General features: G+C 40.3%; 1 protein-coding gene across 3 annotated transcripts in view; it reads right to left on the minus strand.

Moving 5' to 3' along the window:
- The window catches only part of mtmr11 (myotubularin related protein 11), a 37784-nt gene that overhangs the window by 23298 nt on the left and 994 nt on the right, over window positions 1–13492 (minus strand). Inside the window, exons 1-2 of one of the 3 annotated variants that reach the window (XM_023286233.3) lie at window positions 12665–13186; window positions 3906–3975 (exon numbers count right to left, since the gene is read on the minus strand). In XM_023286233.3, the coding sequence (XP_023142001.2) occupies window positions 3906–3975; window positions 12665–12721 (127 nt within the window). In that variant the 5' untranslated portion in view covers window positions 12722–13186. Of the gene's footprint in view, window positions 1–3905; window positions 3976–12664; window positions 13187–13492 lie in introns of those variants that run through there. The other 2 variants (XM_023286234.3, XM_035955427.2) reach the window with 2 other exon arrangements.

A 13492-nucleotide genomic window follows, 5' to 3' on the forward strand; every position in this document is an offset into this window, starting at 1 on the left:
GATTTTGGATTATTGTGTTTTTGTTGATTCTTCAATACAATAAGTAGAATTACAAATGCCAGCTGAATAAGACAATGACAGCGTTACAGGGTGTCAACTCACCAAAAAAAAAAAAAAAAAAAGTTGGATTGGAGCTTTAACCTGCTCGAGAGAAAAAGGGAGAAACTATCATAATACACTGTGCCTCAAGGCAGAAAGCTGCATTGTATTTCAACAGTAAGGTCTCAAATGCCACAACGAGGAACCCGACTGTCCTAGAGCACCACAACCATTCAGAGTAGCGAAATCTATTCAAATCAACAAAGCATTTGACGAGAAGGGTTTAAGAAATTGTCAAGTTTGTAATGTTAAATCGACACATGTAAGACTTTTTCCTCTACGTCAAGTGTAAATTTGGGAATGTGCAGAGAGGGATCAGCCTGAGAAAACACAGCTGAGAGACATGTGAATCACATGCTCTCAGCCTCTGTTTTATTTGTTTTCATGCACATTTGTTCCTCATTTTCAGCTGGGATGCGTGCAGCGCTAAAGGTTTGTGCTCCCTCCATCCCACAGGGAGGAAGAGCAAAGACCACGAATAAGTTACGTCGGGTTAAATCTATGGAAACAGAAGTATCTGCAGTGATGAAAAGAATACACTGGACACAGAAAGAATACTCATCAGTGAGGGAAAAAAAATCCCTCAGTGTCTGGAGTCTTCCCTATAATCTGGAACAGTACAAAATGTCCAGAAGACTGCTCTGCCGACAGACTATAGCACAGACGGAAAAGGTCCAACTTCCATGTCATATAATACTCAGAAGCACTTTCAAAATGACAAAACCTTTCCAAGAACTTTCCAGTCTTTCATATGCAGGTTACACTGTCATTGATATAAAGCAAACCAACCAACATATTCAGCATTTAACATCAGAATCATTGCATAATATAATGCACTAGGTCTCCACACATCCTCATCAGAAATGAATATCACAATAAAAATCTTTTCAATCTTTCTCACCGACATCTAAATTTCCATCCAAAGTAATGAATCCCAACAGAATTTAATACCCTTTTCAACGTCAAGATCGATATCCAAGGATACAAATATCGATGCTGTGGTCTCTTGTCCATCAATCAACGAGGTACGAAGCTGATTGACAGCCTTTAAATCCCACAGTAACTTTAGACTGTGGTGAAAGGGGATTGTGAAGTTGCTCTGAAGGGGGTCCTGCCCTCTTGACATTGTGTGTGAATGGACAGTATACCCCCTCCCCCAGCTGCAGCATTCAAATGGTACATGATCTACTTATGGCTGCTGGAGCTGTCCTGACCTGTTTGCCCTCCTGCAGGCCGGCTCGGTTTCTGAGGTCCTGTGTCCGAGTGTCACATGAGAACACAGTCAATGCTGCTTGCCCGTTAACTACTGACAGAACTTCTGCGAACATATTTTTGACTCTTTGATGCACGTAGATGTTTTCAGCTTCTCAGTGCATCTCATTTGAGACTCTTTTAAACACAGCCTACATCACCCTAACATTGAAAAACAGCATAACTGTTTTACTGGGATAAGCACCAACAATATTGTTTCTACACAAGGGAGTGTTGACAAATGACCTATTCTGTTGTGTCGGCATGTATGCATTCGAGGGGGAGAAAGCAAGAAAGTACAGGTGCAACGTGAGCCTTTTCACTCAGTGTGGTAACAGTGACTCGCGACTCCTTTGTGTCTGAAAGTGAACTTGTTCTCACAAATTGTCTCAACACTTACTCTGCAGAGTGTGCACAGAGCCAAAGGATAAATTGTCTGCCTGAAATCCGAAGCCATTTTTGGATGATCAGCTACATTTACAGCGTACCAACAGTAATTTTAGCTCACACAAGAGCTAATTTAGGTCTCTGTGGAAAAACTAAATAAGGATAATGAAAAGGCAAAACAGTGCTGCTAATACACATCTGTCTTCTTCTCTGTCCTAATATAAGACAGCTTTTCATGCACAGCTGTGTTTCTAATCTGGCTGGAATGAAGGTGGAGAAAGAGAAGAAAGAGACAGTTTAGATATGTTGTTGGGGATGAGGTTGAAAACCAGCAGGGGGGAAAAAAATGCACAGTATAGATAGTCGACATTTCACAGTGAAATGTTAACAGCTAAGAATAGAATTAGTGTGTGTGTTGTCAAGCGCTAGCAGAGTCTGGAAAGTATTTGATGAAAACAAACTGCTGGAAAACAAATTAGCCTGGCTAACTGAATGAAAATACGGAAGGAAGTGTGTGTATGTCTTGAAAAAAGCATGTGTGGAAGGTCAGTGGAAGCACACAATGTCCGACTGCATGTCAACAACAAAACACAGACTTTAAAAATCCAAAATTGTCACAGAAAACTACAGACTAAAAGATAAATATAAAACAATGAAAAGTCAAAGACAAAAATAGATCAATGTAAATTAATAAGACAGAAAGAGACAGAAACACGTGTGTGTGACATAGACCTGTAAAGAAAGGGTCATGAACTTCCTACAAACTCACATAAACTGACATTTACATCTTATCTGCTCCTGTGGGGAGTAGCTGCTGATATAAGTGTTAAAGATTAGTTTGACTCACATCTAGGCACACCGGTCTGCTGCCGTTCTTATGAAAAGCTGCTGTTCTGACACAAGAACATAAGCAGAGGCTAGGCTAGTGAAACAAGTTGTGCTCTAAGAGCCCTGCACTAGTCAGCAGATTATCTGTGGAGTTAAGAGTGTTGACTTCTGGCTAAATTCTCTCTTCTCAGCAGGGGTTTTAACAGCTGAGGGAAAAGGAAAAGTGATTTTGGGGTTGTGTGTGTTCAACAAGATTGTGCCATACACGTGTAGGATCTAGGGTCATATCTTTGGAAAAAAAAAAAAAAGCATGTCAAGGCCTAACACAGTCATAGCACAGAGGACATCTATGAGTTCTCTCTACTTCCATAGAAGTGCATGACTTTATATTGCAATGAAAAATGAGCCCAAAGTGAGTACAAATGCGAGGACCTTAGAAATGGGTTGGGGTTCAGCGGGTCACTATATGACCTATACTTCTTCTTGCAGGTGCAGAACAGTGCAAGTGAGCAGCACAGTCATCTTGTTTTGTGATGTACAAACAGAAAAGGGTTAAATTAATCTGTAACTACACTATAAATCTGTCTCTAAGCTGTTGGCATCTACAAAGAACTGCTGTTGCACTACTCTGCATGAGTTGAAATCATTTGGCACGTTGTACCACTGCTCCCAAATCACTGACGTCACAACAGTTCTTAGGATTTATCTAGTCATCAGTGCTTCATAATTTAAATCTGGGAAACTAAAACACCTCCTACAGATTTTAATGCAATTTGTCAACATCTCACCAGATTTCATTATGCAATAAAAGCTTCAAGACTTTTTGATCTCATCTACTGTATATTATTGTTTGTCGAGTCTCTCAGTCTCCATTTGTGTGTTCATGTTAGCTTTTCAACAGCAGATGTTTTCCCGTCTCAAAGGCAAAGCACCTGCTGTGACATTCCTGCTCCAGGTGTGGCTGCAAATGTAACATGGAACAATACACAGCAGCAGTTTTTTGCCTCTGTGGTACCGAGTGTTGATATTATATGTGACCGTAAAACTGCAGGGGGGAGTCTTCAGATTAAGTTTATGCTGGATGGTCATATATTATTTAGAGCCTTCACTTGTTTGCCTTGTTCAGCTACGGCATGCTCACTGGTACAGTTGCTTAAATCACTACTTATTTTATCAATGCAAGACATATTGATCTGTCAAAAGCAGATTATTTGAAAGGACTACAGTTGGTCTGACAATTGTAACAAACTGTTTATTAGTGATTAACCTGATAGCTTTACATATCTAAAAATCTTTCTATATAAAACTACAAACCACAGGTGATTAAAGCACAATCTTACCTGGCAGACAGCGTAGCCCCAACACATCTCGATTCCTCGCATTCACCCCAGTCTGACTCAGCATCCTCTCCTTTAAGGGAAACAAGCAGACATTTTTACTCAGTTATAATCATGTTTAATCAGCAGTCAGTTAGCCAAGCATGAAGACTTTAAACATGGGAAACACCTAGTCTGGCTCTGTCCAAAAGTTTAAAAAAAACAAAACAAAAAAAAAAAAACAACATCCCTAAAGCTCACCAATAAATAAGTTATACTTAGCATATTAAATCTAGAGATGCAACAATTAATCAATTGGGTGTCATATATAAAATGAATCAACTACTATTCTGATAGTTGATTAATTAGTTTAAGATTTTATGGTGTTATTAGCTGTTTGTTTGATTTTTTAATTGAACTGAATTTCTTTGGGTGATGTTTGTCATCATTGGCTTTGACAAATGGCCATTCTCTGCATTTTGGAGACTAAATACCAAGTAAATTATTGAGAAAATAATTACTCAATTACTCATTAGCTGCAGGCCTTGTTAAATCCCTAGAAAAAGCCAGGTAACTGTATCATCAGACAGGGCTCCAATTTTGAGTCCTTATACTCAGCTAAACTAACTAATGACTTTATAGTGGTGAGATAAATATCCACACCTGCCAAAACGTCAAACTTGTTAATATCTTGATGTTAACAGAGGACAGTTTTCACCTGACAAGAACCTAAACAATATGGATGGCAAGAACAACAGGGCATCATTAAAAGGAATGTTGTCTTTTTTCAAACGTATGCACAGATTTCGCACATTGTTTACACGAGGAATATAAATGTAGACTAAATGGCACACCCTGAGTTCATGGACGGAGCCATGTGTCACACTTGGTCTTGCATTATATTTAAATTGTGGCTCTGCCTGCTTCTCTCATCAAAGTCCAACTTGCCTCAACGGACTCATTTTCAAAGACAAAGAAACAAAGCCAACCACATAATGCTCCATGATTCTTAGTTTCCATGTTGTTGTTCCTGTTTTCTCTGTGATAGTCACTAAGTCTTGCGTACTTGAGTCTGTTCTACAAGCAGAATCCAACCCCACAGACCCACAGAGGTTTCTATAATCAGACTGTGACCTTACTAGCACATATGCTTCCACTTAACTTTGTTACTAAACCCCCCTTTGTGAAGGCCATTTACATTTATCGGCTTGAGATCCCATAATACGCCAAGGCCTGCAATGTGAGAGGACGGTGTGATTATACAGGTGGCAAAAAAGCTTTAAAATACTACAGAAAGAGAGAAAAAGTCTTTGAGTTAACATCCAAGAAAACTATACATTGTAGAGTCTCAAACATCTCCCCTCAGCAATCCTGGCCCACAATGAAACTATAAATCATTGTTTCGTTTAAGGCACTGGGTTTATCATGAAACACAAGTATTTCTTTGAGTCAGCAAGGATGTGTGAACAATAACAATGAGTCCACTCAGTTGCCAGTGTTATGCTAACAATTTTGCAGTGTGGTGAATTCTGTGTTAGCAGCCTGCTCATGAAAACCTGAGACTCTAAGCTTGTGGCCTTTCATAAAAAAACGGGGAACATTTAACAAAGAGGACCTTTGCTCACTGAAAAGGTTGTAAAATCACACTTATTCATAGCTGGTTGTTTTTACTCTGCATGAGCGAGCATCTGGCGGTTTATTTAACAAAAGGCCACAGATTTTGCATTTTGTTACAGAGGCATTTCTTCTAAACAGTTATAAATATGCAGATAATGTGCATGTTTATTGACAATGTAAACTAAAAAGACAAGAAACACTTTGACAGTTTGGAAATAAATGAATGCAGGGCTAGCAGAAAAAGGAGACAAATATCTAGGACTAAATGTCATGTGGACAAGTTTGTTTCAAGACAAGAAAAAAAAAACATTTTAACCTACCAACTCTAAAGTGTCTAACAAAACTACAAAAATCATCCAATTACATGTACGTCTTCCTTAAACATATTTTTTTCTAGGCTGTGTTTATCCCAAAATGCTCAAAATTTGATTACAGTTTCAGCAATTTTACTGACCAAATTAAAATGCGGAAAGTTCTCTGTTTGCAAAACCCACCAGAGAAAAACAAGGTTTTTTTGGATTAAGAGGCAGGGCACTAAACTTTTACAAGGCCTGGCCTCTGCCAGAGCATTGTTCATTTTTTTTCCATCTGGTTTTAAAATGTCTATGCTTTCTTTCTGTCTCTCCATCAACACCCACAGAAAATCTGCAGCTGAATTCCTTACCATCTTCTAAGCACATCAAAAGCTGTTCAGATCTTGTTTTGTTTTTCATTTCATAAGTCGGGCGTGTTAGATCTGAAAGCTGTCAACACAGACAAACTCATGCCTCAAGGTCTTGTGAGGCAAGTGAACTCCCAAGATTACAATGCAACATACAAGTAGAAGTGCTAATGGCACTCAGCTGCAGGCTGGGCTATGTAAATAATGTGATATAGGTGGTAGGAGTGGAGCTCTCATTAATGCTAGATTTGTGTAAGCAATGAAAGAAACAATGAAAGATCTACAGAAAATGTGAAATGCAGGCAATTCGACTGCACTTACAAATTTTGCACAGCAGAAACAAAACAGGCAATAGAGATAACAAAAATGGGCCTGGGATAATGTCTAGTCATATTATTCAGGATACTGTGGCCAAAGCAAGGCAGCTCTCAGTCTCTTAGTCACATATCACTCTAAAGTCACATTTCCAGAGCTGTGTTTTTGCTGATAATTCACTTTTGCGGTCATTGTGTGGCTTCTCGGTCCCCACTATATCACTTTCATTGCCTCTTTCTCCCCCATGCTGCCTTTCTGCCCCACTTTTGCCCTACACTGCTCCCTCCTTTCATCCTCAGGGACAGTGGCCAAGTCTTATTGCAGTTTCCATTGCTCATGGCTTCCCCTTGCTACGGCAGCCAGACTTCTGCAGTAAGCATGCTTGTTCCTGGGTCTGGAACAGACTTCTCTTTCCCCAAACGACAGGCCAAACTCCACGGGATCAAATGGTGGGACTCTAGTGAGAAACGAATCTGCTGTTCTATCTGAATTTCTTAAACTAAAACCAACCCCTCATCATGATTTTTTTTTTTGCACGGAACAAGAAGACTCTAATGCTGCCATCTTTGACAACAATCTGTATAAAGAAGCTGAGATGTGTTCAAAAAGAATCAGATTTTCAAGTTCAAACATGCTCTACTACTGAATTCAGGATATTTTTTTACAGCACTATCCCAAAACACACTTTGGAAATGCATCCACTGTTAAGATGAACCATTCTGAGTCTATTTTGAAAGCTACTCCTACTGCGTAATGCTCGGCCTGGGGCTTGTAAAATACACATTAGCTTTTAGCCACTGTTCTCTATTTATTTGTGTTGTGCTTTTCATTTCCTAACATGAATGAATACAGTCTAATGCATTGTGAACTGGCTTGGAAAGAAAATGAGGACATGAGGTAGTTATGCTAAATGGGGCTCACTTTGAAGTGCAGAAATAATACGAACAGTGCCTTTGCTTTCCTTTAGAAGCAGACCTGTGATGATCTAGCATACTTGCTATTATTGAAACAGAAGACCTGACATCAAATATATTCATGTGCTGAAAGGAAAAGCCCCAAGGGCAAAGCAAAAGAACAAGAACTGCCTTGAAAATAAGCAGCAGTTCAGAATGAGTGTAAATGTATTGTACTGTGTAGGAAAACAGCAGGACTGAAGGGAAAGCTGTAAGAAATTACAGTACCGTAACTGATTTTGCAATGGGGGTGGAATATTTACTCAATATTTCATGAACAGGGAATTCTTTGGGTTAATATTTTATGTGAAAATTTATGCATCACCCTATAGTGAATATTCTGCTTTTAACCCATTTCTCGATACGGCCTGCAGCAATTAGCACCACTCATGCTGGGGTAACATGTTATTATATTATGAAAGTTTACATATAAATGCTGCTGACTAGAACACATTTACCAGACAGTGTGAGTTCATAGCTGTTCTTTAAAACAAATACATAATTACTAGCTATTGAAATGGTGTTCCTGCTAAATGATTTATTATCCCTTTGTCTTACTGGTAGATTGTGCTAGTGATGTGCTGTGAGGTCAGTAAAGGAGGATTCAAAGGTCATCTTAAGCCAAATAAAAATGTGTTTATTTGTCATAGGAGGGCAGTACTTTAGAACAGGGATTACTACACTTTTCAGACCCCAAGTGGCACTATGCCTGCAGGTAGTTAATTGTTGCCGCATCCAAATATAAGACATAAAATAGCCCCTTTCTACAGCACATTTTGACACCAAAAAGCAATGGTGTAGGAATAATGGCTGTATTACATTTAGGCGAGATCCTCCTATTGTGCATTTTGGTTCATTGTCGCTGCTTTCTATGACTTTTAATCAAACTGAACTGTCACACAATAGCCTAAGAACAAAAATAATATCTTATAGTAATATACTATAGACTAGTAGCAGAATACAAACAAAGCAATCTCCGTGTATAAACTGTAGTCCTGAGTAAACATACAGTTTGTAGGAGCAGCAGACTCACAGATGTTGCCTGTGTGTGTGTGTTTAACAAACAGCATTTAACTACTATTTTCATCTTTTGGAACAATTCTGGCCAAGACATGCCATTTTTAATTGTATTTATTCGATTTCTCAAAGTCATTCTGCGACCTCCTCATGGGTAAACGGGAAAGATCGCTAACCAATATTTGGGCTAGATATAAAAAATATGTTATATAGTAACAGCTTGTGTTAGCAGGGGAAATCTCATTTATTAATAGGCTTCTTAATTTCTAAGGATTACTGTAACTGAAAATGTACAATAGAAACAGGAGTGATAAAATTAAAGCGTCATGTGTGACTGATTGAGATTGATCAATTTTTCTCCTGCAGTTTTGTCTGTTCTTCTCCGTTTTCTTAATCTTTCTCTGTTCTATAACTTCGGTTATCAACTAAGGCCCATATCTTAAAGAATTACTAGTTATTGTTTACCAGACTCTGTTTCAGGGTAATATGCCTCCTAAATTAGTCACTAGCTGTTAGCATAGCTATAGCCACTATGATAATACCTAGTTTCTTGTTCTTGCTGGTAATTTCTCTGCTTTTGAGACATTTCTGAGACCAGAGATTTACTACAGACAGAGAGAGATGGCTGTGTCAGACTCAAAGTAGTGCATTTAATTTATCAATAATTGGTCAATGAATATAACGTTACGGACAATTGAAAACAATGCAAATATTGGTCAATAATTGGTCTATTTCTACCTCATAACACAAAATCTGTCAAAATAATGATTTCTTTTGCATATTGTTCAGCCCTACAGAGCAGTGCATTGAGCTACACACTAATATCAGTATGCTAACATCCTCTCAATTACAGTTCTAATACACTGATGCCTCATGGCACTCTGTCCAATGGTTATATTTATTTTATTCTGGTCCAGTGTGGTGAACTGACATGCTAAGCCACCAGCTTGGCAAACATCACTGCACGAAAGAGGTAGCAGTGTCAAAAACCATTTAATAAAACGCCACAAGAGCACCTCACCTATCCGTTTCCAATAGCCTGCACTCACAACTCGCAATGTATTTGGTATCACACCGCGTTTTCATCAGTCACTGCAATGCCTGTCAGTGCAACCCTGACATGTGATTGGGAGGAAGGTTGCTGAGCTGCTAGATGGATCACTCAGTGACTGAAAGGTCAGATGTCTGACGCCCACAACAGCCAGTGCGTCCATCAAAAGCAGCAGTTTCCTCCTAATGGTCTCTGTAGCACATTTATATGTATAGTTCCCTTACATTATCAGAAACAGCACAATTGGAGATGAGCGTCTCAACTAAACAATCTAAATAAAAATCCAGTGATGAATATTGGACACTCTCAGTGGCTGAGAAACATCTCTCATTTGAAGTGCTACTGCGGCAGTCACTAAGTCTGACAGCTCACCTCCCCTGAGTAAGATTATCAGAGCCATTTCATACACTCACAACAGACAGGCTCTAAAGACCTGGCCTCTCTGCTTGTGAATAATGCTGCTGGTTAATTATCACCCAATGCCAGATCGATACACCCTCTAACAGGATCATAAATCTGCTCTGGTGTTAAGAAGGGGCCCATTGTTGCGCTCTGTTTAAGCAGTGGAGGCTTCAGGGGCTCTGGCGTTGGCAGTGAATGTTACGTCTGGCTCCTGTGGGAGCGGGTGTGGGTGACTGTACTGCCCTGGCCCACTCTTATCAGGCTTGGATCTTCAGCCACTCTGAATAGCGCTTAGATGATCCCTCCTCTGGCATTTCTGCTTCTGTTGAGCTTTGTGCTTTGTGCCTTTCATGCTGCTTCAAAGCTGGCTAGGAGATGAGGGGATAGGCAAAGCCAGAATAAGCCTGAATGTGCCTGCTATCCTGTCAAGACGCTGGCAAGAACATCAAGTATCACGTAGCATTTATGTACATTTTTAAGCGAATATCCAAAACACTGTCAGTTTAAGCTTTGTAACTGTGAGAGTTTGCGCATTTTGCTGTCTGTGGTGATTATAAAATACAGATAGGTGGCAAGTTAAAGAAAAAAATATCACAGAAAGGTGTTATGCCACCATTTAATTCCTGTATCTGGAACTCCTCTACAGGGACAGAACACCATTCCTCCAAAAGATATTCCTTGATTTAGTGTTTTGATGATGGAGGTGGAGAGCGCAGTCTAATACACTATCCAAAATCTCCCATAGGTGATCGAGCAGGTTGAAATCTAGAGACTGCTAAGTGAACAGCAAATGATTCATATCACTTTGGTCCTCATCAAACCATTCAGTGACCCTTTGTGCCCTATTGATGGGGCATGCTTAAAGAATTCATGCCAAAGAGGATAATAAGGCATCATTCTAGTATGAAGGCGATCATTCAGAACAGCTTTTTGGTGATTTGCTTCCCTCTGAGAAGACAAGTGGACCCAAAACATGCCAGTAAAATGCCCCCCATAGTATACCTGAGCCACAGGATCCCCTCATGGCAGGGGTCAAAGGTACAGGTTTTTCCCCTTAATTTGTCACCCATCTGTATATATTTTTGGGTTTTGGACTTTTGGTTGTACAAACAAAGAAATGTGAAGATGTCCCGTTTCAGATTTGGGATATTGTGATGGACAAGTTATCAATTAACAAAAAAAAATTGTATTTAATTATAACATAAATAATAATTAGTCACCGCCCTATGTTAGTGTCTGCCTTCCAAAATGTCTCAGATATTACACTGTGATTGAAGAAGGGAAGATTTAACAGAACATCCGCACCGCAAAGCCATCTGGTCCAAAATGTGCCCAGGATTGGATTCAGTTCTTGCAACCAGTCTTAACACATGCTCATGGAAGTGAAACACAAGAGTGTGTGGGTGGCCTCTGCATATAATCTACGCAGCCTACTACTCCACATTACCATATCTTGGGCTCAGCCACATTCTCATACTTGGACACATGGGATTCTGGTATGGGGGGTGTGATGCTTTCTCAGTCTGAGGTAATCAAATTCAAAAGTGCTCCACCACCCAACCGCTGTCTCCATGGCGACAGCCAGATGTTGTGCAGTGCACATCACCCCCACTCCACATGCAAGCCTCGCTTCAGGGCAGAGTAAAGAGGCATCTGTTACCATTTTCCCCTGCGGCTGCTGAAAATAACCAAGGAGAGACACAAAGCCAGGCAACACAAAGATGGTGCCAAGAGTCCGCTCCCTCAAGAACAGGCAACTCTGAACACATTTATACAGTCTGTGTGTGCATATTGCTTTATGAGGGTCCTCCACAACCTTTATGTTCTCAGGTGCTCCTAAACAAGGTCCTATTGATCTTCTGAAATACAGAAGCATGGAGAATTCACCTTCACAGCAGTTCATTGTAGCTCTGTGTGACTCTTCAAAGCAGCTGAAATTCACTACATCTATTCGGAGCACAGTTCTCTGCACCATTTGTCACTTTGTACTACAATTTAATCCCATATGAAACAACTGAGAAGTGATTAAGATTCTCCACCCCTTCAGTGGCCTTTAATTAGGCACACAGCCGAAGACACTGACATTATGTACCCTAACTGTAATTATGCATCCTCCCGTTATCGAGACAGAAGGAGACAGCAGTTGAATGTTAGTTTCCCTCTTCTGAGTTGTGAACAAAACCAACAAGAAAGAGCAGATATTCACACAGAGGAGCCTGTGAGGAGGGACTGCAGGTTTCTAGTCCAGGCAGGCTGCAGACTACCTGGCTGTGCATTTATAGCTCAGCCTGATGAATGATGGCTGGTGTTTCCTGCATCATGACACTGCCTGCTTCCTGGCCTCAGAGGGTTTTTAATCACACAAGGAGGGCTGATGAGTTATAGCATTGAGAGAGCAAAATTGGCTGTTGAGGGACACAACTTAAAGAGCCTCTTTCATAAATCATCACAGAATTAAATGCACTTTTCATACCGAGGCTGTCATTTTGTGGCAAGTTCCAAAACAGAACAGATTGGGGGGGGGATTATCAAGAGGACTGTAAAAGATAAACTAGCATAGCTGCATTTTTTTCAATCAAATGCTAAAATATCAGAAAGAAAACTGCCTCTATTGTGAGTAGTAAAGCGTCATTAAATTACACCCAGGCTGGGTTTAAGGTAGGAAAATGAGCAGCTCAAGCATAGCGTGTTAAATAGGCTAAGACAACTTAGTAGGCTTCCTCTCAGCAGAGCTAGTTAGCGTCAGTAAGCTAACTTATGACCTTACCTTGATGTCTGGGAGCATTTGTCTCACTTTGAACGTGGTTTTAGATCCTGTCAACATCTTTCACGACCGTTCAACTCGACTTAAACAGAAGAACAGGAGCTGGTTAAAGCTCACACACTGAGAAAAAATGTTAAAAATGTGTGGGGTTTTTTTTATAAGCTAACGGTCCCCGGGTTAATGGGCTCCTCTTTCCATCTTTAGCCGAGAAAACCTCAAGAAAACGTCCGGTAACGGCTAGCCTGTATCACCGGCAGCTACTACTGAGGTGTTCAGTGAGGACAGACAAACTATTTTCATCGCTATCCGCGCTGACAGCATCTGTGTCTCGAAAAAAAACCGAGAGCACACCCCGCTGAGACCAGTCAATTATAAACTGGTGTTAGTCACTCACGGAGAGACGTGTTCACCGTTACCGCCGCTTCACTGCCGCTGCTGCCCATTATTTGTTTATTCCTTCGCCATAGTGAAACACACTCTGGTGGAAAAAAAAAAAGCCAAGTGCAGCAGCAGCGGCGGTGGTGGTGTGGAGCTTCTTAAAGCGGCAGTACATCTGGACCGTGTCACGGTGAATATCCCGGAGATTCTGACAGTCAAAGTTCACCAGGAACTTTGTATCCTGCTCTCTTGAAGCTAGAGGCGGAGAGAGGTCAGTTTTCCCTACTTTCACTTAACCCCTTGAACTCATCACCGCTCAACACTGGAGTCCTGTCTCCTGGGGGGACCCAGAAAGGGGTCCTGAACATGAAAATATAATGTGTTTTCCATAAAATAACAGTATCAATAAATAAAACAAAAAACTGATTGGATTATAAATATATATATAAAAAT

The sequence above is a fragment of the Amphiprion ocellaris genome, chromosome 9 (assembly GCF_022539595.1).
Source record: "Amphiprion ocellaris isolate individual 3 ecotype Okinawa chromosome 9, ASM2253959v1, whole genome shotgun sequence".
In the NCBI taxonomy this organism is placed as follows: domain Eukaryota; kingdom Metazoa; phylum Chordata; class Actinopteri; family Pomacentridae; genus Amphiprion; species Amphiprion ocellaris.